Source organism: Pelophylax lessonae, assembly GCF_965119305.1.
Source record: "Pelophylax lessonae genome assembly, chromosome: 2".
NCBI lineage: Eukaryota > Metazoa > Chordata > Amphibia > Anura > Ranidae > Pelophylax > Pelophylax lessonae.
Window position 1 is genome coordinate 426,921,453 of NC_138769.1, and position 24,591 is coordinate 426,946,043.

Consider the following 24,591-nt stretch of genomic DNA (forward strand, 5'->3'; position numbering starts at 1 on the left):
AAGCCCCGGAAGATTTTACCCCCATTCCGACTAGGGGGTATTTTACGACTCGGCACTGCGTGACTTTAACTGACAATTGTGCGGTCATGCAATGTGGTACCCAAACGAAATTTACGTCCTTTTTTTCCCACAAACAGAGCTTTCTTTTGGTGGTATTTGATCACCTCTGCGCTTTTTATTTTTTGCGATATTAATAAAAAAAGAGCGAAAATTTTGCAAAAAAATGACATTTTCAACTTTGTCTTTTAAAAAATATCCAATATACTCAATTTATGTATTTTTTTTGGCCAAAATATATTTAGCTACATGTCTTTGACAAAAAAAAATTCAATGAGCGTATTTTTATTGGTTTGCGCAAAAGTTATAGCGTCTACAAACTATGGTGTAAATACAGAAATTTACGCAGCTTTAATTTTTGACTGCCTATCTCATTTCATGAAGTGCTAAAATGGCAGGGCAGTACAAAACCCCCCCAAACTACCACTTTTTGGAAAGTAGACATCCTAAGGAATGTTCTGAGAGGCATGTTGAGCTCATTGAATATTTCATTTTTTTGTCACAGGTGTTTGAAAAATGACTAAAAATTTTTTTTTTTTTTTTTTTACACAAAGTTGTCATTGAAATGATATATTGCTCACACATGCCATGGGTATATGTGTAATTACACCCCAAAATATATTCTGCTGCTTCTCCTGAGTACAGGGATACCACATATGTGGGACTTTTTGGGAGCCTAGCTGTGTACGGGACCACAAAAACAAATCCCCACCATCAGAATTTCAAAGGGCGTACATTTTTCATTGCATTTTCTCACTACCTCTAACGGTTTAGGAGGCCCTGAAATGTCAAGATACCACAAAACCCCCCCAAATGACCCCATTTTGGAAAGTAGACACCCCAAGCTGTTTGCTAAGAGGCATGGTGAGTCCATGGAATATTTTATATTTTACCACAAGTTTTGGGAATATTACTATTTTTTTTTTTTATTTTTTTTTTTTTACACAACGTTGTCACTAAAAGATAAAATTCTCACACATGACATGGGTATATGTGGAATTACACCCCAAAATACATTCTGCCACTTCTCCTGAGTATGGGGATGCCCCATGTGTGAGACTTTTTGGGAGCCTAGCTGTGTACAGGACCGCGAAAACCAATCAACACTCCCAGGTTTTCTAATGGCGTAAATTGTGCATGTCACCTCTGCACTACCTGTCACAGTTTCGGAGGCCCTAAAATTCCAAGATAGCACAAACCCCCCCCAAATGACCCCATTTTGGAAAGTAGACACCCCAAGCTATTTGCTGAGAGGCATGGTGAGTCCATGGAATATTTTATATTCTGCCACAAGTTCCGGGAAATACATATATATATATATTTTTTTTTTTTTTTTTTTCACAAAGTTGTCAGTAAATGAAATATTGCTCACACATGCCATGGGTATATGTGAAATGACACCCCAAAATACATTCTGCTGCTTCTCCTGAGTACAGGGATACCCCATGTGTGAGACTTTTTTGCAGTCTAGCCGAGTACAGGTCCCCGAAAACCAGTCCCCGCTTTCAGGCTTTCCAAGGGCGTAAATTGTTGATTTCACTCCTGACTACCTATCACAGTTTCGGAGGCCCTAAAATTCCAAGATAGCACAAAACCCCCCCAAATGACCCCATTTTGGAAAGTAGACACCCCAAGCTATTTGCTGAGAGGCATGGTGAGTCCATGGAATATTTTATATTTTGCCACAAGTTCCGGGAAATATATATATATATATATTTTTTTTTTTTTTTCACAAAGTTGTCAGTAAATGAAATATTGCTCACACATGCCATGGGTATATGTGAAATGACACCCCAAAATACATTCTGCTGCTTCTCCTGAGTACAGGGATACCCCATGTGTGAGACTTTTTTGCAGTCTAGCCGAGTACAGGTCCCCGAAAACCAGTCCCCACTTTCAGGCTTTCCAAGGGCGTAAATTGTTGATTTCACTCCTGACTACCTATCACAGTTTCGGAGGCCCTAAAATTCCAAGATAGCACAAAACCCCCCCAAATGACCCCATTTTGGAAAGTAGACACCCCAAGCTATTTGCTGAGAGGCATGGTGAGTCCATGGAATATTTTATATTTTGCCACAAGTTCCGGGAAATATATATATATATATATATATTTTTTTTTTTTTTACACAAAGTTGTCAGTAAATGATATATTGCTCACACATGCCATGGGTATATGTGAACTGACACCCCAAAATACATTCTGCTGCTTCTCCTGAGTATAGGGATACCCCATGTGTGAGACTTTTTTGCAGTCTAGCCGAGTACAGGACCCCGAAAACCAATCATCGCCTTCAGGCTTTCCAAGGGCGTAAATTGTTGATTTCACTCCTGACTACCTATCACAGTTTTGGAGGCCATGAAATGCCAAGACAGCACAACCCCCCCCCAAATGACCCCTTTTCGGAAAGTAGACACCCTGAGCTATTTGCAGAGAGGCATGTTGAGTGTTTTGCAGATCTCACTTTTTGTCACAAAGTTTTGGAAATTGAAAAAAGAGGAAAAAAAATGCATTTTCCTGTTTTTTCTTCATTTTCCAAAAAAAATTAGAGCTGCAAAATACTCACCATGCCTCTCAGCAAATAGATTGGAGTGTCTACTTTGCAAAATGGGGTCATTTGGGGGGGGTTTGTGCAATCTTGGCTTTTTATGGACTTCAAAACTGTGATAGGTAGTAAGGAGTGAGATCAACAATTTACGCCCTTAGAAAGCCTAAAGGTGCGCATTGGTTTTCCGGGTCCTGTACGCGGCTAGACTGGCAAAAAGTCTCACACATGGGGTATCATTGTACTCAGGAGAAGCAGCAGAATGTATTTTGGGGTGTCATTTCACATATACCCATGGCCTGTGTGAGCAATATATCATTTACTGACAACTTTGTGTAAAAAAAATAAAAAAAAATAAAAAAAATTTTTTTCCTCGAAACTTGTGGCAAAATATAAACTATTCCATGGACTCACCATACTTCTCAGCCAGTAGCTTGGAGTGTCTACTTTGCAAAATGGGGTCATTTGGGGGGGTTTTGTGCCATCTTGAAATTTCAGGGCCTCTGAAACTGTGACAGGTAGTCAGGGGTAAAATCAGCAATTTACGCCATTAGAAAACCTGAAGATGTGGATTGGTTTTCGGGGGCGCGTACACAGCTAGGCTCCCAAAAAGTCTCACACATGTGGTATCCCTGTACTCAGGAGAAGCAAAAGAATGTATTTTGGGGTGTCATTTCACATATTCCCATGGCATGCATGAGCAATATATCATTTAGTGACAACTTTCTGTAAAAAAACAACAAAAAAAAAAAAAATAATAATTTTCCCGAAACTTGTGGCAAAATATAAAATACTCCATGGACTCACCATGCCTCTCAGAAAAAAGCTTTGGGTGTCTACTTTTCAAAAAGGGGTCATTAGGGGGGTGTTTGAACAGTTCCGGCATTTTATACTCAATCTTATCCACACATCACCCACTCTTCTAACCACTTGAAAACCAAGCCTTTTCTGTGCCTTTTTGTTTACATGAAAAAATATTTTTTTTTTACTAGAAAATTACTTTGAACCCCCAAACATTATATATTTTTTTAAAGCAGAGGCCCTATAGAATAAAATGGTGGATGTTGCAAATTTTTTTGTCACACGGTATTTGCGCACAGATTTTCCAAACGCAATTTTTGCGAAAAAAATACATTTATTTTTAATTTATTGCACAAATACACTATATAATTCCAATTTTTTTGGTAAAATTTAAAAGATGATCTTATGCCGAGTTCATAGACACCTAACATGACATGCTTTAAAAATTGCGCATGCCTGCGCAGCGACAAAAACGTATGTACATTTTTGAAAACCTTTAAAAGTCTCTACAGGTTACCACTTTAGACTTACAGAGGAGGTCTACTGCAAGAATTACTGCACTCGATCTGGCGATCGCGGCGATACCTCACATGCATGCTGCAATTGTGGTTTACATATGACACTAGACCACCGCTTGCGTGCGCCATTGCGCGCAAGCACCGGGGGTAAGGGGGGGGGGGGCTCAATTTTTTTTTTTTTTCTTTTGCTTTTTTTTCTTTTGCTTTTTTATGTTATTTTGACACCTTTCCTTTAATTTTTTTTTTTTTTAAATCATTTTTATTGTTATCATAGTGAATTTAAATATCCCCTATGATAGCAATCTGTAGTGACAGGTACTCTTTTTAAAAAAAATTGGGGTCTTTTAGACTCTAGATCTCTCCTCTGACCTTAACGCATCTGACCACACCAAAATTGGTGTGATAAAATACTTTCCCAATTTCCCAATGGCCCTGTTTATTTCTGGCGAAACAGAAGTCATAAAATGCTCGTAGCCTCCGGCATCTTAGGCCATAGAGATGATTGGAGCCATTCTCATCTCCAATTAGCTCTATGGTTAGATAATTGAACCACCGGCTGCACTCTCGGGTTAACCGGTGGGACAGGAGAGCCAGAGAAAAACCATGGAAGGCTGCGGAAGGCGGCGGTGGGGGGGGGGGAGGCCCCTCCCACTGCATGTAAAAGCAGTCTAGCGGCCAATTACCTGCTAGAATTGCTTTTACATGTAAGCCGACCGCTGGCTGTAAAAAACGATACCAAGATGATGCCTAAATCTGCAGGCATCATCCTGGTATAACCACTCAAAGTCCAGCAACGTACCAGTACATTGCTGGTCCTTGTTTGGCATATAGGTTTTTTTTTTTTTCATGCAGCCTGTGGGCTGAACGGAAAAAAAGAGAACCTATCAGAAATCAGCACAGGAATAATGCGTAGTATTACTCATCATTAACCGCCCAAAAAACCACCCACTGAATTTAATGATGGGTATACACGACACTATCCACGTATACCAAAATAGGATTTTAACTGCAGTGCTGAAATCAGAAAATCACCACAGCTGCTATCAGCAAAGGTATCCATATATGCTGAGCGCAAACGCTGTTTGTGTCAGAATATATAAAATCAATGCGTGGTAGCCGACGAGGGACCTGCAAGAGAAACAGGTCACAAAAGAATGAAAAAACAAACAAAGGACATTGAAAAAAAGTATAGTAGGAAGGAGTAGAAGGACATATAAAATGACTGACAACAACAGTTTTTGGATTTTCATCATTAACCGCCCAAACAACCACCCACTGAATTTAATGATGGGTATACACGGCGCTATCCACGTATACCAAAATAGGATTTTAACTGCAGTGCTGAAATCAGAAAATCACCACAGCTGCTATCAGCAAAGGTATCCATATATGCTGAGCGCAAACGCTGTTTGTGTCAGAATATATAAAATCAATGCGTGGTAGCCGACGAGGGACCTGCAAGAGAAACAGGTCACAAAAGAATGAAAAAACAAACAAAGGACATTGAAAAAAAGTATAGTAGGAAGGAGTAGAAGGACATATAAAATTACTGACACCACAACAGTTTTTGGATCCTTTTATTTTTCTTTCTAACTGTTCCTTTACTTCTTGATTTGGGAGGGACTGCGATCATCTGCGATCTTCTCTTCCAGCTTGGGTCTCTCAAAATGTCGATGGACATCCAACATCCTTCGAGACCCTGTGTTTATGTGCCCTACACTGTGTCGTGCTGTACCCTACGCTAATAATCCACTAGTGTATGGTAGCGCTCGAAACATTCCCCGATGCAGAGACCAGGTTGGTCAGGACATTTGGGACAATAATAACGGGTGTCACGCCTAAATCCGCGCTTGCTACAGACACGACATCTTCTTTGGGGCCATCTTTGGGTAGGGGTACTCGGGAGGACATGTGAAAAATGCCTCTCATGCAGCCGGCTCACTGCATCTGGAAGGGGAAGTTGGGCAGGCATGCCTCCTGGGTACAGGTAGGCAAGGATGATCTCTTCCTGGAATTCCCGGAAAGATCCAGTTCGTCCTGACGCCCTGTATAGGACAAAGGCGTTCAGCATAGCCAATTGGTATAGGTAAACAGACACTTTTTTGTACCAGCGTCTGGCTTTACGGGCAACTAAATACGGCGCCAAAAGCTGGTCGTTAAGGTCCACCCCTCCCATGTTAAGGTTATATTCGTGGACACAGAGGGGTTTCTCCACAACGCCAGTTGCCGTAGGAATTTGGATCGTCGTGTCTGGGTGAAGGGAGGACAGAACATAAACATCCCGTGTATCCTTCCACTTCACCGCAAGTAATTTGTCCGTTTTCAAGCAGGCTCTCGCCCCCCGACTAAGACGGGAATCTACAAGCCGTTGGGGGAAGCCCCGGCGATTAGGTCGCACGGTGCCACATGCGCCAATTTGTAAATCAAGAAGGTGACTAAATAGTGGCACGCTTGTATAAAAGTTGTCCACGTACAAATGGTACCCCTTTCCGGATAAGGGTGACACCAAGTCCCAAACGATCTTACCGCTGCTCCCTATGTAGTCTGGGCAGTTGGGGGGCTCCACACAGCTATCTTTTCCCTCATAGACCCGGAAACTAACTGTATAGCCTGTGGCCCTGTCACACAATTTATACAGTTTGACCCCGTACTTGGCACGCTTGCTGGGGAGGTACTGTTTCATAGCAAGGCGGCCAGTAAATTTAATCAGGGACTCGTCAACGCAGACAACTTGTTCGGGGGTAAACAAGGCTGCAAACCACTGATTGAAGTGGTCTATGAGGGGCCGAATTTTGTGGAGCCGATCGTATGCAGGGTCTCCCCGAGGACGACAGAGTTCATTGTCGCTGAAATGCATAAATCGCAGAATTTGCTCGTATCTCCTCCTGGACATAGAGGCAGAGTACATGCGCATATGGTGAACTGGGCTAGTGGACCAATATAGCCGCAATTCACTCTGTTTAGTTATGCCCATGTGGAGGGAAAGGCCCAGAAAGATCTTAAATTCGGAAACCGTTATAGGTTTCCAGCCGAATTGTCTGGCAAGGTGTGAATTTGGGTTGGCGGCGATGAACTGTTGTGCATACAAATTTGATTGATCCACAATAGATCTGTAAAGATCTTCCGTGAAGAACAGCTCAAAAAAGTTCAGGGGCGTAAAACCAGCTGTCTCCACGTGGATTCCAGGTTGGGCGGTGAATGGGGGAAGTACTGGCGCTGTAGTATCAGTGGGTTGCCAATTAGGAAATGCCAGCGCATCAGGGAGGGCACTATGGGCTCTACGGGCCTGTCTTCGAATACGCGGTGGCTGCGGGCCACTACTTGTGCTAGCCACCGCACCAGCTTCAACTGCACTTAGGGGACTCGCCACGTCACCAGGTCTTACTGCAGTGCTGGTTGTACTAGGTCCAGGTTGTACTAGGCCGCTGGCGCTTGCCAGGTCGCCAGAAGGATGAGCGGCACTAGTACCCACACTCTGCTCCATACGAGCACCCTGCGATTCCTGCATCACAACAACTTCAGAATGGGGTCGGGTACGCCTGGGTCTAACAGGGACCCATCTGTCGTCGGAGCTATCTGTCAGGGAGCCGCTGCCGTCATCAGGTTCATATACTGACACTAATTCGGTCATTGTAGCTTCCCCTTCGCTATCAGATGACTCGGTCAGCATATAACTGAGAAGCTCTTCATCCCTGTACGAACGTTTGGTCATTTTGGCAACTAAATTTACTCGTACAGTGATGCGACTCACAGGTAATAAAAGCACCTGGTTGTCGAAGATTATTTCAAGCGCTACAAAAAAAACTGCTAATGCTAGCAGGGATCAGGCCTGACTCTGCTAACACAGCGGTTTTGTGTCGTGTTTTTTTGCAAGTGACAGTAATCTATTGATTACTACACTTGCCTGGGTGAAAGGGTTAAACGCAGGTGCTGGCCGGAATCAGTACTGATCGTGCAAACACCGCGTTTTGGGAACCCTAAACTATGGGGGCGCTAGTATAGTTCTGATCAGATCAGATATTGATCTGTTCAAACACTATACTAGAAATGGAAGTGTAGGTGCGTGCGTGCGTGCGTGCGTGCGTGTGTGGCAATCAAGGGGTTACTTCTAAACTATGCGCTGGGGATCTGGGGGGGGTGGCGGGGACCCTAAACCTCCTTTGGGAAAGAAACTAGCTAGCTAGCGCAACCTCAAGTCACAATGACACCAATACAAAATACAGTAAAAACAGTATATTATGTGTGTATTAGTGCTAATGTGACAGAGGGTGTAGGGGTTAACGGGATGTGATCAGGGGGGGATCAGGGGTTTAAATCTTTATTGGAAGGGACTGGCGGGTATCCTAAGGATAAAAGGAACGGTGGCAAGCGCTAAACCTGGTCACAAGTCACACTTATACGGGTATATAGAAAATGCTATATACTGTATACAGTGTGCGTTGTGGCAGGGGGTGTAGGGGTGATCAGGAGGGGATCAGGGGATTAAATCTTTATTGGGCGGGTGGGGGGGACCCTAAACCTGCTTGGGACACAAACTTAGTCGCCTGCGCTAATTCTGATCACAATGACACTAATACAAAAATACAAAAACACAGTATATTACGTTTGTATTAGTGCTGATGTGACAGAGGGTGTAGGGGTTAACTAGCGGTGATCAGGGGGGGATCAGGTGGGATCAGGGGCTTAAATCTTTATTAGGGGGGGGTGGCGGGTAATTCAAGTGGAAAAAGGGGGGTCGCAAGCGCTAGACCTGACCACAAATCACACTTATACGGGTATATAGCAAAATGCTATATACTGTATACGGTGTGTGTTATGGCAGGGGGTGTAGGGGTGATCAGGGGGGGGTCAGGGGCTTAAATCTTTATTGGGCGGGTGGCGGGGACCCTAAACCTTCTTGGGACAGAAACTTAGTCGCCTGCGCTAATTCTGATCACAATGACACTAATACAAAAATACAATAACACCGTATATTGCGTTTGTATTAGTGCTGATGTGACAGAGGGTGTAGGGGTTAACGGCGGTGATCAGGGGGGGTTCAGGGGGGATCAGTGGGTTAAATCTTTATTAGGGGGGGGTGGGGGGTAATTTGAGTGGAAAAGGGGGGGTCGCAAGGGCTACACCTGTTCACAAATCACACTTATACAGGTATATAGGTATATGCTGTATATAGTGTGTGTTGTGTCAGGTGCTGTAGGGGTTAATTGGGGGGGCGATCGGGGGTGAAATGTGCCTATCTAACTGTGTGTGGGTGTGCTTGGTGCAGTACTCACAGTAAGATGTGCTCTCCTCTCACGCTGGATCCAAAAAGACCGTTGTGGGGGGAGGGCACATCTCCTCTAAGCCTGTGTTTACATTTCACAGGCTTAGAGGATGATCTGATTGGGCAGGACCGATCAACAGGTCCAGACCAAAAATGATTGGCCTGGACCTGATGACTGATCGGTTCTGAACCCAATCGAGTCATCATCGGCGGCGGGGACGCGCGGGAGCGCGCACAGGGCCGGCAAATTGTGCTGACGTAGGCCTACGTCAGTTTGCCTGGCCGGGGCTGAGTGCCGACGTAGATCGTCGTGCGCCGGTCGTAAAGTGGTTAGAGAGGGTTGTTTCCCTAAAAAGGGTATGGGTTATAGTAAAGTGCAAGATACTGCTACCTGCAGTTCTTCAAGGGAGAAACTTTAGTAAGTAGTTTGCTCAGTTAAAGTTCATCAGAGTGTTCATATTCATGCATAAGCTCCATTATGGCTGGTTTTGTTCAGTGCTTTTCAACCATACAATTCTGTGTATAGACTTATCACAGAGGTAAAAACTGTTATTTCTGTTAATGCAGCTGGAATCTACCTTACAAGAAAGGACGAAAGAACTGCAGAATATTCAAGAATTCAGAAATTCCTTGGAGGACCAACTTAGAAAAGAGACATCCAGCAAGGTAAGTGAAGCATATGTTTATTATTTAAAATGTATAACTACAAAAAAATGATCAAAGCGTGTTTTGGGAAAATACAAAATCATTGCTTCCTTACCTCAACCAACTTTGTATACTGTAAAACTGGCTGTTAGGGGCAGCTGTTCTGACTTCGGCATTATATACTAGGCCCCACAAATACCCAAGCCCAACTACATTCTAGAGCCAAGCATGATCATATATTGCGTTTTTTGTTTTTTTTTACAATTTTATAGTGTTCAACAATAAATAATACAATGACAACACACACACACTATAAAGCAGGGATATGCAAACTGTAGCCCTCCAAATGTTGCAGAACTAAAAGTCCCATGAGACTTAGCAAGATTCTGACAGTCACAAACATGACACCCAGAGGCATGATGGGATTTGTAGTTTTGCAACAGCTGGAGGGCCACAGTTTGCATATCCCTGCTATAAAGCATCCAATAGGTCATTTCATTCAATAATCACTAGAGATGCAGATTTCTTGCTGCTTCTCCGTTAGTATAGGGTCATGACAATACAGAGAAAAAGGAAAGTACATACATCTAGCGCATTGCAGAATCAATAGTTGCACTCACATTTTATATTGCACAATCGCACCTTGTAAATAACCATACTGGAAGGAGGGAGAAAAAGGATTACAGTCACTGGAGCAAGCCATGCAGCGAAGATAGTGCCTCTTCTTCAAGCTAGAGCTACTGGCGATCTGGCAAGATGGTGTCAGCCTCCAGCTCTCAAAACCTGTTCTGCTGGAATCATGCTCCTTTCTTGCCTGCGGTTGTAGCTGCAGTGTATGCTCACTGTCCCACTCCTCTTTGCAGAGTGCTGTGGTATACTTGCAATGGTTCCCAGAGCAACACGTTTGGGGGAGGTGTTCCTCATTTCTGAGCCCTGTCAATTTCCGTTTGAAGAGTCAATTTGTAATCACTGGGTTAGTCCCACGTTATAATAAATAATCATTGTGGGGAAACCCTGGAAAACCATGCCTATACCAACAATAATGTTCAAAGCCGAACTTTTTTTTGAGCACCAGTCCAATCATTTACCTCTAATAACGAATAACATACTGTATGTCCTGGTCACTGTACAAATCCCCCCCCCCCCCCCCCCCCCCGTTAATGCCAGATGTTGTACTCCTTCTGGTCCCCAGGGATGAGAAGCAGTGGTTATGACAGTGAAGGATCCCATCATTTGCCCTCCCCTTCCTCTCCCCTCCATTCCATTCACAAAACTCAATGTATTATTTTCAGTCTTTTCTTGTCATGTATCCATGTCTCATCTTTGTACTTACCATAAAATCCTTTTCTTGGATTTCACTGAGCTCACAGTGGCATGATCAAAGATATAGGTTGTAAGGAACTGTGGTCCTCAATACACTTCAGGAATTACAAAAATCACATTTGCTTTCTCATGCATTGAGGGACACAGGAATTTTACAAACTGTTAGTACCTCTGAAAGCAGTCCAACTGGGGGGTGTGCAACAGCAACAAAACACTAACGGCCTCACAAAAAACCGAGCTGGTGACTGTCTGCAGCTAAAAGAATCACATCAAGGACCTAATGCCTGAAGCTGGCATCAGCTGAGGCCTGAACATCCACCTGGTAAAACTTGTACAACATGTGAAGAGAAGACCTTGCTAATCTACTAAACAGTAGTCTGAGGCTTAAAAACCCAACAAACACTCAGACCCAGTGACGTGCTCTTTGACAGGAAAGGGTGGAACCTGATCTTAAAGTGATTGTAAAGTCTGTTTTTGTTATACTTACCAGCTCTGTGCAGTTGGTTTTGCACAGGGTAGCCTGGATCCTCTGCTTCTCGGGTCCGTCTTTGCTGTTCTTGGCCCTTCATCCTGACGGGTGCCCCCCACAGCAAGCCTTTTGCTATGGGGGCACCTGAGTCGAACTGCAGCTCCATGTGTCTATTCAGACATGGAGCTGCCGTTAGACCCAGCCCCTCTCTCTCCTGATTGGCTAACTGACTTTGACAGCCATGGGAGCCAATAACGCCACTGCTGTGTCTCAGCCAATCAGGAAGGAGAGTCCTGTCTGAGCCACTGAGAAATGGTTGAACAAGAAGCCAGTTACTTTTTACTGACAGAGAGTGAGTCCGCCTTTTTAGTGGAAGCAGTGGCTGCTAGGTATAAAAACACAAACTACTTCCAGGCATTTTAGGATGATCTCCTTTTTTGATAACTTGGAGGCAGACAGTGGGACAGAAAAACAATGCTTTGGTCAAGATAAAAAGCAGAAACCATCTTAGGAAGGAAGCTATAGATTTCAACACCAGCTTTTCCTTGTGCAAGACCAGAATGGATTCTTAAGATGATCAAGCCAACAGCTCAGATACTCTCCTTGTAGAGACTGTGACGACAAGGAACGCAACCATGCAAATAACAGTGGAAATGGGAATATCCCTGATGGATTCAAAAGGCAGTCTTCAAGCTCAGAATCTCACGCACACAGCGGGAGTCATGAGGCACACCCTATAAAAAAAAGCCTTTAGGCGGGCCATATACAGTTCAAATCTTGGTCGACTCCTGCTATAGCTGCTAGCATTAATCACGGTCTTCTCTCAACAGGGACAGTTTCCACAGCCCCGCCAGGAGAAGACCATGGCCTGGCAGGAGGGATTCCTGCATCAATACCCACTGTGTTGGTGGGGGAATCGAGCGAATTCCCCCATCGTTGCAGGAAAGAAATTCTCCATGTATGGCTGGCCTTAGTCCAAAATGGGGGAAAAGCAGTCTTTGGAACAAGATTGCAGCTGCTAAGATATGACTGTTGATGGTGTTTATGGCAAAATGCTAACCTAAGCATATTTACAGAAAAAACACTCTCTTTCGCTTATTTATGGACACAGCTCCTTATCTTCTTGATCATTGGGTTATACTACCCCCTACCAGAGTAGGACACTAGGCAGGAAAAAGCTTGACTATGCCTATGGGGCAGTCCCAGAGGGCTATAGGCTCTTCCTAGTCAGGAGTAAGGACCTAGTTCCTTGCTGGGATCTCTGGTCCTGGCAATTTTTCCTATCTTTTGTTGTTTTTTTCTGTGAGAATCTACAATCAACTGCCGGATTAGGTGACGGACTGGATAATCTAAATCCAGAGGGTCCCCCAAGTCTGGCCTCAGCTCTGCGCACGGTCGGCCATGTCATAACCCCACTGGACAAGGGCTGGCCTGCAAGTTAAACGTCTCGCGAGGGTGCATACGACCTGGCCTCGGCTTGAGCCGCAGCGTTCCTCCTGGCCGACAACCCCCCCATTCCGATGGAGCGGTGGTCTGTCAGGACCGGTGCCCACTCTGTTTCTGGTATGGTAAGTAGCGTCCCCTGTCCCCCCCCCCCCCTCTTCCCCTGGAGGGTTTTGGGGTGGACGTGGGCCCCTCACTGGGACGGTGGGACCCCCAGGTTCCCCTCCTTTCCCCCTCCCCACGGCCCTTCTAAAATTTCGGTGGTCACTGTGGGTCTTCCGGCACCCCTCCCTCTCTCCCTGGGTGAGGTTATGAGCTGGCGTTTGGCACATGCTCTTAAGGGGGGCTTGTTGGAGTTGCTGCAGGCCGGGTTTTTCATGGTGGACAACAGGGGGGGTTGAGCAGGGTTCCTCGTCACCCTCGGGATTGGTGACTAGGGCAGGGATGTTCTCTCGGCTCCCTTCTGCAGTTGTTGGGCTGGGGGAGCGGATGGTTTAGCATCAACAGGTCTGTGCCTCACGCAGCCTACTGGTCGAAAGCTATGTGGGGGGCCCCCAGTGATGTTGGCTGAAGCCACTACCCACCATTTGGGCATCCGCCCCCCCCCCCCTCCGCTGCCCCTGGGCGGTCGGCTTCGCTGGGGCTCGCGCCCAAGCGGCAGGGGCATCTACAAAAATTTAGGCCGCAGCCTACTAAGCCGTGCGGTTGAGTCGAGCACCTCCATTGGGGGACGGCCTCAGTGAGGTTCGATGAAGCCCCCGCTCTTCTTTTGGGCATCTGCCTGGCTGGGATCAGTGCACTTGCGGCTGAGCTTCCACTGCATATCCGTGATGTGCTCCACTTCACCTCTACCCAGAAATCAAAGCCTCTCACATTAAAAACTGACCCAAGAATCAACCCGGGTCAGAAGCAGCTTTACCCCACAAGGGTCAAGAGGTAGTGTAAGAGGATCTTCACTAGGGCACCTACAAGTATTCACATGGCGGGTTCCACTCTCCCCAGAAGTATAGGCATAGAAAGGAAAGGCACAAAGATTCGAATGCTCTCCGTATGGATGAATCCACAAGATATTTATTTAAAATTGAATACTCACAAACAAGTAAAAAAGACAAGCTCCGCACAGCTGAGAGGATGTGATGTCCGGCAGGATAGGCTCCGCCCCTATACGCATTAAGTCATCGCCAGTTGGCAGTAGCTTCAACAGTAGAGATTGAAGCGCTTCCTCCACTTTTCTGTGGGCGAGGAGCATTATCATTTTGTGGCCTTACCCTTTGGTCTCGCCTCTGCCTCATCTTGCTTGGCCCCGGTGCTAGCATTGTTGCGTCAGTGAGGAATTTCGGTACTGGGCTACCTGGACGATCATCTTCTGCGAGCGGGGAGCCCATGACTGATCTGATGGACAATTTGGAGATTACTCTGCAAACTCTGAGGGAGTTCATTTGGATTCTGGACCTTCAGAAGTCTGGTTCCATCCACAAATCTGGACTATCTGGGTCTGACTCTGGACTCAGCAATCAGCCAGAGAGTTTTCTTTTCTTCCTATGAAAAAACTCCAGACATTGCAGGAAAAAATTCAGCTTCTGTTGTCCAGCAGACGGTCATCCCTCCGGGCTTGTAAGCGGGGGCTGGGTCTGATGGTGTCTACCTTTTTGAGGTGCTTCTGTTTGCATAGTTCCATACGAGATCTCTGCAAAAGAGATTCTGGTGAAATGGGACAAGAATCCACGGTCTCTAGAGGTGGCTTTGTTCTTTGGCACTTTGACAGGGAAAATCTTTTCTCCCCCTGTACTGGACGGTTGTCACCACGGATACCAGCCTGTCCGGGTGGGGAGGTGTCCTCAGCACAGATTGTGTTGGAAGGGGTTATGGACTCTGGAAGAGTCCAGACTGCCGATTAATGTACTGGAACTTCAAGCGATCAGACTTTGTCTGGATCATTGGACAATTTGTCTTCAGGGGTGTCCGGTACGAATTCAATCGGACATTGACACGGCCGTGGTCTATATCAATTACCAAGGTGGCACGAGAAGTGTCCTTGCGGATCGGGAAGTAGCCGGCATTCTAAGGTGGGCAGAACGGTTCGTTCCAGCCATCTTTGCTGTACACATTCTAAGGAAGGTACAGAGGTTTGTGCCAAGGTCCAAGACTCTTGTGCAGGATCGAGGCAGAAGGGATTCCGGTCATTCTAGTGGCTCCAGACTGGCCTCGCCGGTCTTGGTACACCAGCTGGTATGGCTGGTCACCGATGCTCCTTGGAGACTTCCTGTCAGGGAAGATCTGCTGTCCCAAGGGCCAATCTTTCATCCTACTTTACAGTTGCTGGCTTTAACAACTTGGCTGTTGAAACCCAGGTGCCGAAGGATAGAGGTTTGTCTGAATCAGGGATTTCTGCGCTGGAAAAATCTACCTCTAGGAAGATCTACCATCGTATTTAGAAGACTTACATTGCGTGGTGTGAGTCTCTTGGGGTTCTCCCTTATCCTCCAATGGTGGGTTGATCAGCGGCTGGCCTCAAGTACCATCAAGGGCCAGGTTTCTGCTTTCAGCGTCCATTGGCCACACATTCCTTGGTGCCTACCTTTATCCAGGGAGTTTGACCCTTGGCTCCTCCAGTGCGGCCTCCATTGCCGCCGTGGGACCTCAATTTGGTTGTCAGTTCTCCAGAACCCTCTTTTCGAAAATCTTCGAGGTTCCACTGCTTACGTTGTACCAGAAGGTGGCCTTTTTGGTGGCTATCATCTTTGCGTGCAGAGTGTCTGAGCTGGCGGCGTTGCCGTTCACCTTACCTCGTGGTTCACATAGATAAGGTGGTTTTTCATAACTGTCCGTCGTTCCTTCCAAAGGTTGTCTCTGATTTCCATTTGAATGAAGACATTGTGTTGCCTTTCCTATGTTCCAGGCCTAAACATCCTAAGGAAATTGCCTTGCATTCCCTGGATGTGGTTCGAACAATCATGGTGTACCTGGCAGCTACGGAATCTTTTAGGAAGTCAGACTCGCTATTTGTACTCACGGATGGACCTCGGAAAGGGTTGGCTGCTTCTGCTGCGACCATTTCCAGATGGATCAGACAGACGGTGATTCAGGCCTATTCAGTTACAGTTCAGGTCCCTCTTTTCCCTGTTAAGGCGCACTCTACTCTTGACACTTAGTGCCTCCTGGGCCTTCGGTCATCAGGCACACTTCGTTCAGTGCTGCAGGTTTGCAAGGCAGCCACCTGGTCACCTGCGCACACTTTCACAGTGTTATAAGGTGGATGTGTTGGCATCTGCGGATGCTTCTTTTGGCTGCAAGGTTTTGCAAGCAGCAGTTTAGAGGACCTGGTCCTCTTTGAGGGTGTATTGTTTTTTTCAGGTGAGCTTCAGTTGTTTATGGTTGAGCTCCATGTTACCTGGTTGGCTACACATGTTTGACACTGGTTTGGGACATCCCAATGGTCAGGAAGATAAGGAGCTGTGTCCGTCAATGAACGAAAGAGATTGCTGACTCACCGTAAAATCCAATTCTCTCATGTTCATTGACGGACACAGCACCCACCCCTCTGTGGAGTTGGCTTTCTTCTGACACTGCTTGTAACAAAACGGAGTGCGTATAGCTGAGAGTGGGAGGATACCCCCTGGGACTGCCCCATAGGCATAGTTCAGCTTTTTCCTGCCTAGTGTCCTACAAGATAAGGTGCTGTGTCTGTCAATGAACATCAGAGAAATTAATTTTATGGTAAGACAAAAATCCCATTATTTATCCCATGGAGAACAATTATTTCTTGCCTCGCACCAAGTGAAATATGCCTCATTCAATTGAAGTGAACTTAACTTTTAGCATTGTGGGAATCACAGATTCAGAGATACTGGCCTTCGGGACCTGAGCTTTAACAGCCATTATTATTGCCAACAGCCGTGAAGTAGGATGGTAAACTGGTTCCTGGGACAGAAGTTCTAGAACATCTGGAAGAGTCCATGGGTTTTTTTCTAGAGTCCTATTAGTTTGGAATATCAAATTAGGAGAGAAAAGGTCTGTTTTGATCCCATAGAGTCCCTAGGGCATCCACTGCTTCCTGCAGACAATCTCCTTTCCCCCAGGCTTAGACACTGCTAGCTAAGGTAGTCTGGCTGCCAATTTTCCATGCCTGTGATGTTCATTCCAAACAAAGCTGCAATGGTAAATTCTGCCCAGGATAGGATCTTTTCTACTTGCTGCGTTAAGACTTCTGGTTCCTCCCTGTTGGTTGATGTAGGACCCTTGTGTATTTTCTGGATTAATCCTGTGAAGGGACAACAAAATGGCAATTTTGGTTAGTGGGTGAAATTCCTCTGATGTCCTAAGTCACCTTTATTGACAAGATGACCAAGATTCCTCCCCAGTCTGGAATTCCAGGAGGATCTTTCATGAGGATCATAAGGAAAGACTTAAGGAAGCAGTACTCTGAAACCACCAAGTGAGGGAAAACTTGGTCCCTAGTGCCAGGCGAATTGGTCTGTTCAAATACCAGATGTGTTGTAGGGGACTAGAGTGGAGTTAAGGAAATAGGGCTGCCTCCAAACAGACTACCATCAACCCAGAACTTCAACAGTGATAGCACAACACTAGTGAACACTCAAAATGTAAAAGATATGCTGAATGGCAGGGCCCTAACTAGAAATGCTAAGGACGCACAGCAGAGGAATTACTGACAAGCTAAAAAAAATTGGGACGAATCATGTTTTGGAGGTTTGGATTACAGAAGGTCGCACAATGTGTCATGTATTGCTATCCATCAGGTGTCCTCTAAAAACCGCTAGCACACTAACAAATTAACATGTATGGTATATACAAAATTATTTATGCAATTTGAATTGCAACCTCAAAATATAAATTGTGATCCAAATAAAGTGAAAAACAAGTCCAACATCCAGGATATTTAATGTGGAGTATGACAGGTGATAATCTTCCACTGATATTAACTAGAAAGCCTCTTACTAAGCACTGCAAATACTTCATCAAAGGAGGTCAAAAGGCGCTTCCCCAACACAGTGGGACAAAATAATGGCATCAGATCTTCAGCGGCATAGGCTCCTTCCCTCCTGACATCAGATTCACAGCACCCTCTTTGTACATTATTTCATAATAAGGAAAGCTCCATAAAGCACAAAGATTTATTAACATATGGTTATACTTACAAATAGATGACTCGGCATAGAAACCAAGTCAACACTGCTCAGCGCCTGTGCGTATTGACTTCAGATCATATGCCCTGGCTAACGAGTTTCGTCACAATTTACGCCATCAGGGACCGGAAATACCTCTGGAGACTAAATATAGACAGCAGCACAAAGCCAATTAGCACCACTCCCCTGCTGGCAAAATGGGAAAATATTAAAAAAGGAAATCTCTTTCAAATTGGCAAGCTGTAATCTCTAATTACATGTGGCGGATTTCTGCTCATCCACTGATATGTTTGGCACAAAGTAGTAGTAACATACGATACAGTACTGATGTCAATAACCAGTTTTATAGGTGAGGGAATGTTTCCAACTCCTCACTATGCGTGCCTCTGTAAAGGCTTTTGGTCGGTTCATGGACTTTTGCATGGTGTAACAAGTTACAATCACGTGTATTTTTAAACCAGTTTAAAAGAACCAACCAGCAGCCGGTAGACTCCGAGGTCTTGGAGCCATACTGCTAGAGTTTTCCTGGCCCATGAATGCTTTGTGACTAGCTTGCCTGTTTGCATGATTATGGTTTGCTGCTGTGTTCATCTGTGACTATTTGCTTGCAAAGGGGCTTGCTGCCTCTGTGCTTTACCTTTGTGTGTTCTTTATCAGCTGTTTCTGCAGTGTGGGTCTTAGGAGTGCAAGCAAAGCACAAATATTTGTACTAATCCTGCACAATGGACTAGCTTGCTCAGCTAGAGAAAAAGAGGGATTGTTACTAATGAACTGTTATACTTGTATAGGATATACAGGTCCTGTGTAGCCAAGGTCATATAGTGAATGTAAAAAGCTTTCTCCTAAAGTCAACTACTGTTCCTTTTTTTTTTAGTGCCTTGTGTAAGTATGGTGGTTTTTTTGGTACTTTTCTTACCTGTTATTTTGCAACTCCTGCACATTTTGTTATTGCAATAGCAGTACAAATTGATATAAAATAACTGTTTGGCTGTAATATAAGATGTATTTGTGAACACTAACCGTAAAGCTCTATTTTCAGACTAGTCTGGAACAGCTTTTATTTGAAGAAAAGAACAAGGCACAGAGACTGCAAACCGAGTTGGATGTCAGCGAGCAAGTGCAGAGAGATTTTGTGAAGTTATCCCAAACGTTGCAGGTGAATCAAACCTCTACAATAAATTGTGGTTCATTTTTATAGACGAATAAAAGCTGTGAAACTGAAAGTAGCATGACCCAGTCAAAGGTCAGACCACAATTCAACTGAAAAGCATTGACAATTCTTGGCAAGAGTAACAGTCCCCCTCCAGCCTGACATGGCTAGCTAGATCAACGGATTATTTATACCAAAAATAACAGTAGTTGTAGCCGAAGTTAATATTGGTCAATATTGCAGTAGTACAGGATGAACTGGGCTCAAAGAATGTGGGTTGAATGATGCTGGCCATCAGGCTGAGGACATCTAGTGGCAAAAAAAGTACTAGGGGATAAATGTCTGTATAAAAGATGAATGTTGTAGCAAATTTCTTCATTTAAATTTTAATGATCTATTGTTTTTTTCCTTTTTTTGACTGGAATTCTGCTTTAAAGAATACCTCTGCTTTGGAAATTTAGTAGCAGGCATTGCTGACCTTTCCTTCTGGAAATGCAAGTTGTGTTGATTTAATGGTTTTAGTCATTTAAGTTACAGACCCTGAAAAAATGCACAGATGTGGAGTTAGGGATTTTTAAATTCTGTAAGTTTTTGTGTCTGTTACCTAAGCACTGAGGCCAAAAACTGCTAAGCATCTAGAATTTCCAGGAGGTTGTCAACAATGGCAGCCTCTGTATGTCTCCTTGTATGTTAGGTATGCCTCTAGTATAGTTTAGATTTTCCATGATCATCTTCTCAGGAGTGCTTTGCAGTGGTGAACCCTCTTGCTACAGGCACAATTTCACTTTACATGTAGTCACTGACTTTTAGCCCCCATTCACACCGAATCTCACTGACATCATCCAACTTCACTTGAAATCACTTGATTTCAAAGCCGCATGTCAGTGCGACTTCAGATGCAACTTACCTGACAACTTCTTGCACTGGCGTCTATGCAAGTCGCACCCGAATTGGCCAAAAATAGTGCAGGTTTTTCTTTTTCAAATTGGGTCACACCGCAAATTTGTCATTGCAATGATTTGAACAGTTCCATTGCCGTCAACAGGGCACGACTTTTCATCCAATTTGGACCTTTTAAATCGCTTGACAAGTTGCACTGGTGTGAATGGGGCTTACATTGAGCGTGCATGTCAGCCCATGTAATTGTTGTCACACGTCCAGTTTCCTTTTACATGTTCATGTTTACATTAACCATTGTTTTTGGTTGCTGGTTCCTTTCAGGTGCAGCTGGAGCGTATTCGGCAAACTGAGTCTTTGGAGGCCATTCGAGTTATCCTGAATGACACAAAACTGACAGACATTAATCAGCTTCCCGAAACATGACCTCTCCGTATAACAAGGATCTGAAGCTGCAACTGAGTTTTTATTTTTAAAACTCATCTTTCTAGTAACATTAATTATTATTTAACTCTTCTCCCAGATGAGGGGATGTGGTATGTGAAAAGAGAGCACTGTATAAGGGAATAAATCAATTCAGGTTGGAGTCTTGAGAGCAAGGAGGCAAGGAACCTTTCCAGTGGGAACACTAATGAAACAAGTCGCTTTGTCTGACTAAACAGAGCTATCTCTCCATTAATAAAAGCCTGTTGTTTTGTCTCTCATCTTATTTTTGGGAAAGCAAAAACAAAATAAAATGCTTCGTAAGTATACTAAGCATATGCAACAGCATGATAGCTGCTGGCTACAGCCTTCTTCTTAACCCGTCCAGTTTGGCTCGTAACCTTTTTTTTTTTTTGTAAGTGTAGTGACGGCCTGCTCTGTCTTTGGCAAGGCAGGTTATGTTTACAAATGAAACTTTGCTGGTGAATGACATAACACTCTTTCAGTGCAATAATCCTGCTGTTATTGAAAGGACTTGTAATGGCAATTTGTTTTTTTTTGTTTTTTTTTCCTTTTTTTTTTTTTATGTACACCCCAAAGCAATCAAAAGGCAGCACAATGAAAGGCAGTCGACACTGTTTGATGCATCCCAATATTTATTTCGGCAGCATACAATTCCAACATAAAAAATAAAAATAGAGGGAAACATGTTAAAGGTTACTCTGTAGAGTCCATTGACTGAAAATCGGGCGCTCAAATCCCAGTTTTGCTGTTTTAACAATTTAAATGCAGTGAATCCCAGCATATTTATTGTTAGATGAGATCCTTAAGCACAGAATATTAGCAATACCCTTTGCTGTACACTCTGTGTAAAAGCATTTAAACCAGAAAAAGAGTAGTGGTGTCATCTGTTTAATTGTGTAGTAAAATTTTAGTTCTGTAAATTGCAGCATATATAGACAGCAGCAGTTCTCTCAGTGGCATGTCCAAATTTGTTTTTGTAGAGCATATATATAGATATATAGTAAATACCAGACGACATCTTGCTTTAGTCTGCATGGTCAATTTACGGAAGTTCATGGATTGCAGATAGCCCCCTGCAGTTTGACATGTAGCAAGTCATGGACCCATATGCTGCTGTTCGGTCACCTTATAGATTGCATCTGGTCAGTTTGATTATCTGATCATTTGGTAGCTGTTTTCCACATTTTCCAGTTCTGTAGACTGTTCAGCACATAAAGGCATTTGCATTCAGATTTTCTTGCAAACAAACATAGCTGAATTTTGTTTATGGATTTGTTTTTAGTAGCTAACATTATGCAAGCGATCAAATACCACAAAATGTCCACACCATTAAGATTTTATAAAATTTTGATCAGTCCTTTTATTTGATGTATAGTTCATATGTATCCCATTGATAGTGTATTTATGTTGTATTCCCTACAGAATCTGTAGAAGGGAATGAGGGATGACTGTGATAGAACATACCTTTGAACCCAATTCTGGCTACTGATCAGGTTTTTTTCTGGACAGGGGGGCTAAAGCCAGTCATAGACTTCCGACTGCAGTTAGTTATTGGGAAACAATGGTGTTGATTTACAGAAGGAGTACAAGTTGTTCATTTAAGCTGGCCATACACGGTGAAAGAAATTCACTTGATTACCCCATCAAAGCAGACCACGTTGATGCGGGAATCAGGTTCCCTCTTGCCGAGCTATTGTATTCTTTCCCCGCCGGTAGAAAACTGTGCTTGCTAGCGGCTATACCAGCCGCTTTTGATCATCGCAAGTAAAATCCGGCAGGCTGGTTGTTCCCAAGTTGAACGTTCGATTAACATGGTATATTCAACCTGCCCATACATGGTTAGAATCTCAGGATTAAAACTGTGTATAGCCGCCTTAGCATAGTGAATGTTCATTTTACATATTGAATGTAAATTAATAAGTTTGAAGCTTTGTTCATTTTGAATACCCAATCGTGCAAGCAAAAATCCTGTGTTTTTTGTTCGCTCCCAACACAGGATTGGGTTTTTCAAGGTAAACAAAGATTCACTAACATTTACTTTTGTAAAATAGCATAAGCTTTGCTAGGTTAACAGTCTATTCCCTTTAATACATCTACTAGCTTTATTGCTATCTAGCTGTAGGGACTGTCAGCGGATGCAATTCAAACTTTGTCTCCTGCTAAGGTTTCATCATCACCCTACTCTGCGTATTTAGGACGCCCAATATCTATGCATACCTTAAATGGTTTGCAAAGTAGCCAAATCTTGTAGCTTTTCTTTACGGTTGAAAGACTAATTTGTCAGTGGGTTGCATTAAGATTATATACTTGCAGTATGTTTTCTAGGACCAAATACTTATGTTTTAAGTAACTAGCTAATGTTTAAGATGCTGATTTTGTTAAGTGAACTAAATATCAACATAACAATTTTTTGGACAGAATTAAAAACATTTTTTTCTCTTTTTTTGTTCATTGACGGACACGGCTCCTGGTATTCATAACCATTGGGTTATACTGCCCCCTACCGGAGTAGGACACTAGGCAGAAAACAATTCTGGCTACACCCATGGGCAGTCCCAGGGGGTATACTCCCCCTCTCTGCTATAGCCACTCAGTTTTTTCTGCTTAGTCAGGAGTAAGGACCTAGTTTCTTGCTGGGATCTCTGGTCCTGTCAATTTTTTTTTCTTTTAGATAGAACATTTTTTCTGTGAGATCTACAATCAACTTGGGCTTGATAATCTAGATCCAGTGGTCACCCCAGTCTGGCCAGCGAGACCTAAGCTCCGCACTAAGTTGGCTGCGACATCACCCCAATGGACGGGGGCTGGGCTGTGAGTTAAACGCTTCATGAGGTCGCATACGACTGGGTCTAAGCCCGAGTCACAGCGCCGCCCCCCCCCCCCCCCATTTCAATGGAGAGGGGTTCTGTCTGGAGCGGTGCCTGTCTGGTTCATGTTATGGTGAGTAGCTGCCCCCTCTCCCCCTGGAGGGTTTTGGGGTGGATGTGGGCCCTTTCTTGGGACAGCCGGACCCCCAGGGTCCCCTCCTTTCCGCAAGCATCTCACCTGCCCCCCCCTTCCACATTTGCTGGGGCTGTTTGGGTGGTCTGGCCACTGTTCCTGGGGTGGGGGCAGAGCGCTTACTAGCCATGGGGGCGAAGTGGGTGCAATCGACTGTGCAGGGGGGTTGTACCTGGTGGGGGCTCCAGCCAGGGCCCCACATCCTGCCTGGATTTGTCCTTTAGGCCTGGTCTCCCTCCTGGGTCCCTGTATGCATCATGGTGCCATTTTTATTGTAGCCTGTGTATTTCTATACACGGCCTACTTTGTGTAGTCTGGCAGCTATTTTGATGTGATTTGCCATTGACAATAGCAGCGGCTTGACATTGGAGCCCTGTGGGTGACAATTTCGGTGGTGGGAGCCCCTCCTCATCCCTTGGTGCTGACTCCTGGATCATTTTACTTCCTGATTGTCCCATGTGTAATGCATTATCCTGGTGGCTGCAGGCGCTTGTTTCTGTGGGTTGTTAGTCTGGTGGGGTCCTCTCCCTCTCTGCTGAGGATTGCTTTGTGCCTGGAAACCTGGTGGTGCTGCCAGCGTGGGGGGGGGGGTTGTCCCTTAGCAGTGTTTTACACCTTTTGTTGGGTCTCCCTGGTGACTCATGGAGTCTTTTGAGTACATTTCCCCACCTGATCCCCTCTCTGAGGCTGTGGGTCCCTCCAGGTCCCAACCATCCATCGATGCACTGGCAGCGGTCCTGGAGTCCTTTGTGTCCCGGATGGAGGAGGCTTTCGAGCAACGGCTAGCAAAAAGTGCCCCTTCGCCTTCCCTGCCTCATCTGTCTCATCAGATCCTGAATCTCATTCGGCCACTGTGGACGTGGGTCACCCTGCTGGGTCTGCAACCACGCG

General features: G+C 44.6%; 1 protein-coding gene across 1 annotated transcript in view; it reads left to right on the forward strand.

Annotated features, from left to right (window-relative positions):
- The window catches only part of RABEP1 (rabaptin, RAB GTPase binding effector protein 1), a 166,051-nt gene extending 145,099 nt beyond the window's left edge, over positions 1-20,952 (forward strand). Inside the window, exons 16-18 of the mRNA XM_082244647.1 lie at positions 9,750-9,848; positions 19,246-19,362; positions 20,578-20,952. Of these exons, the coding sequence (XP_082100773.1) occupies positions 9,750-9,848; positions 19,246-19,362; positions 20,578-20,679 (318 nt within the window). The 3' untranslated portion in view covers positions 20,680-20,952. The remainder of the gene's footprint in view (positions 1-9,749; positions 9,849-19,245; positions 19,363-20,577) is intronic.
- The last annotated feature ends 3,639 nt before the right edge of the window (positions 20,953-24,591 follow it).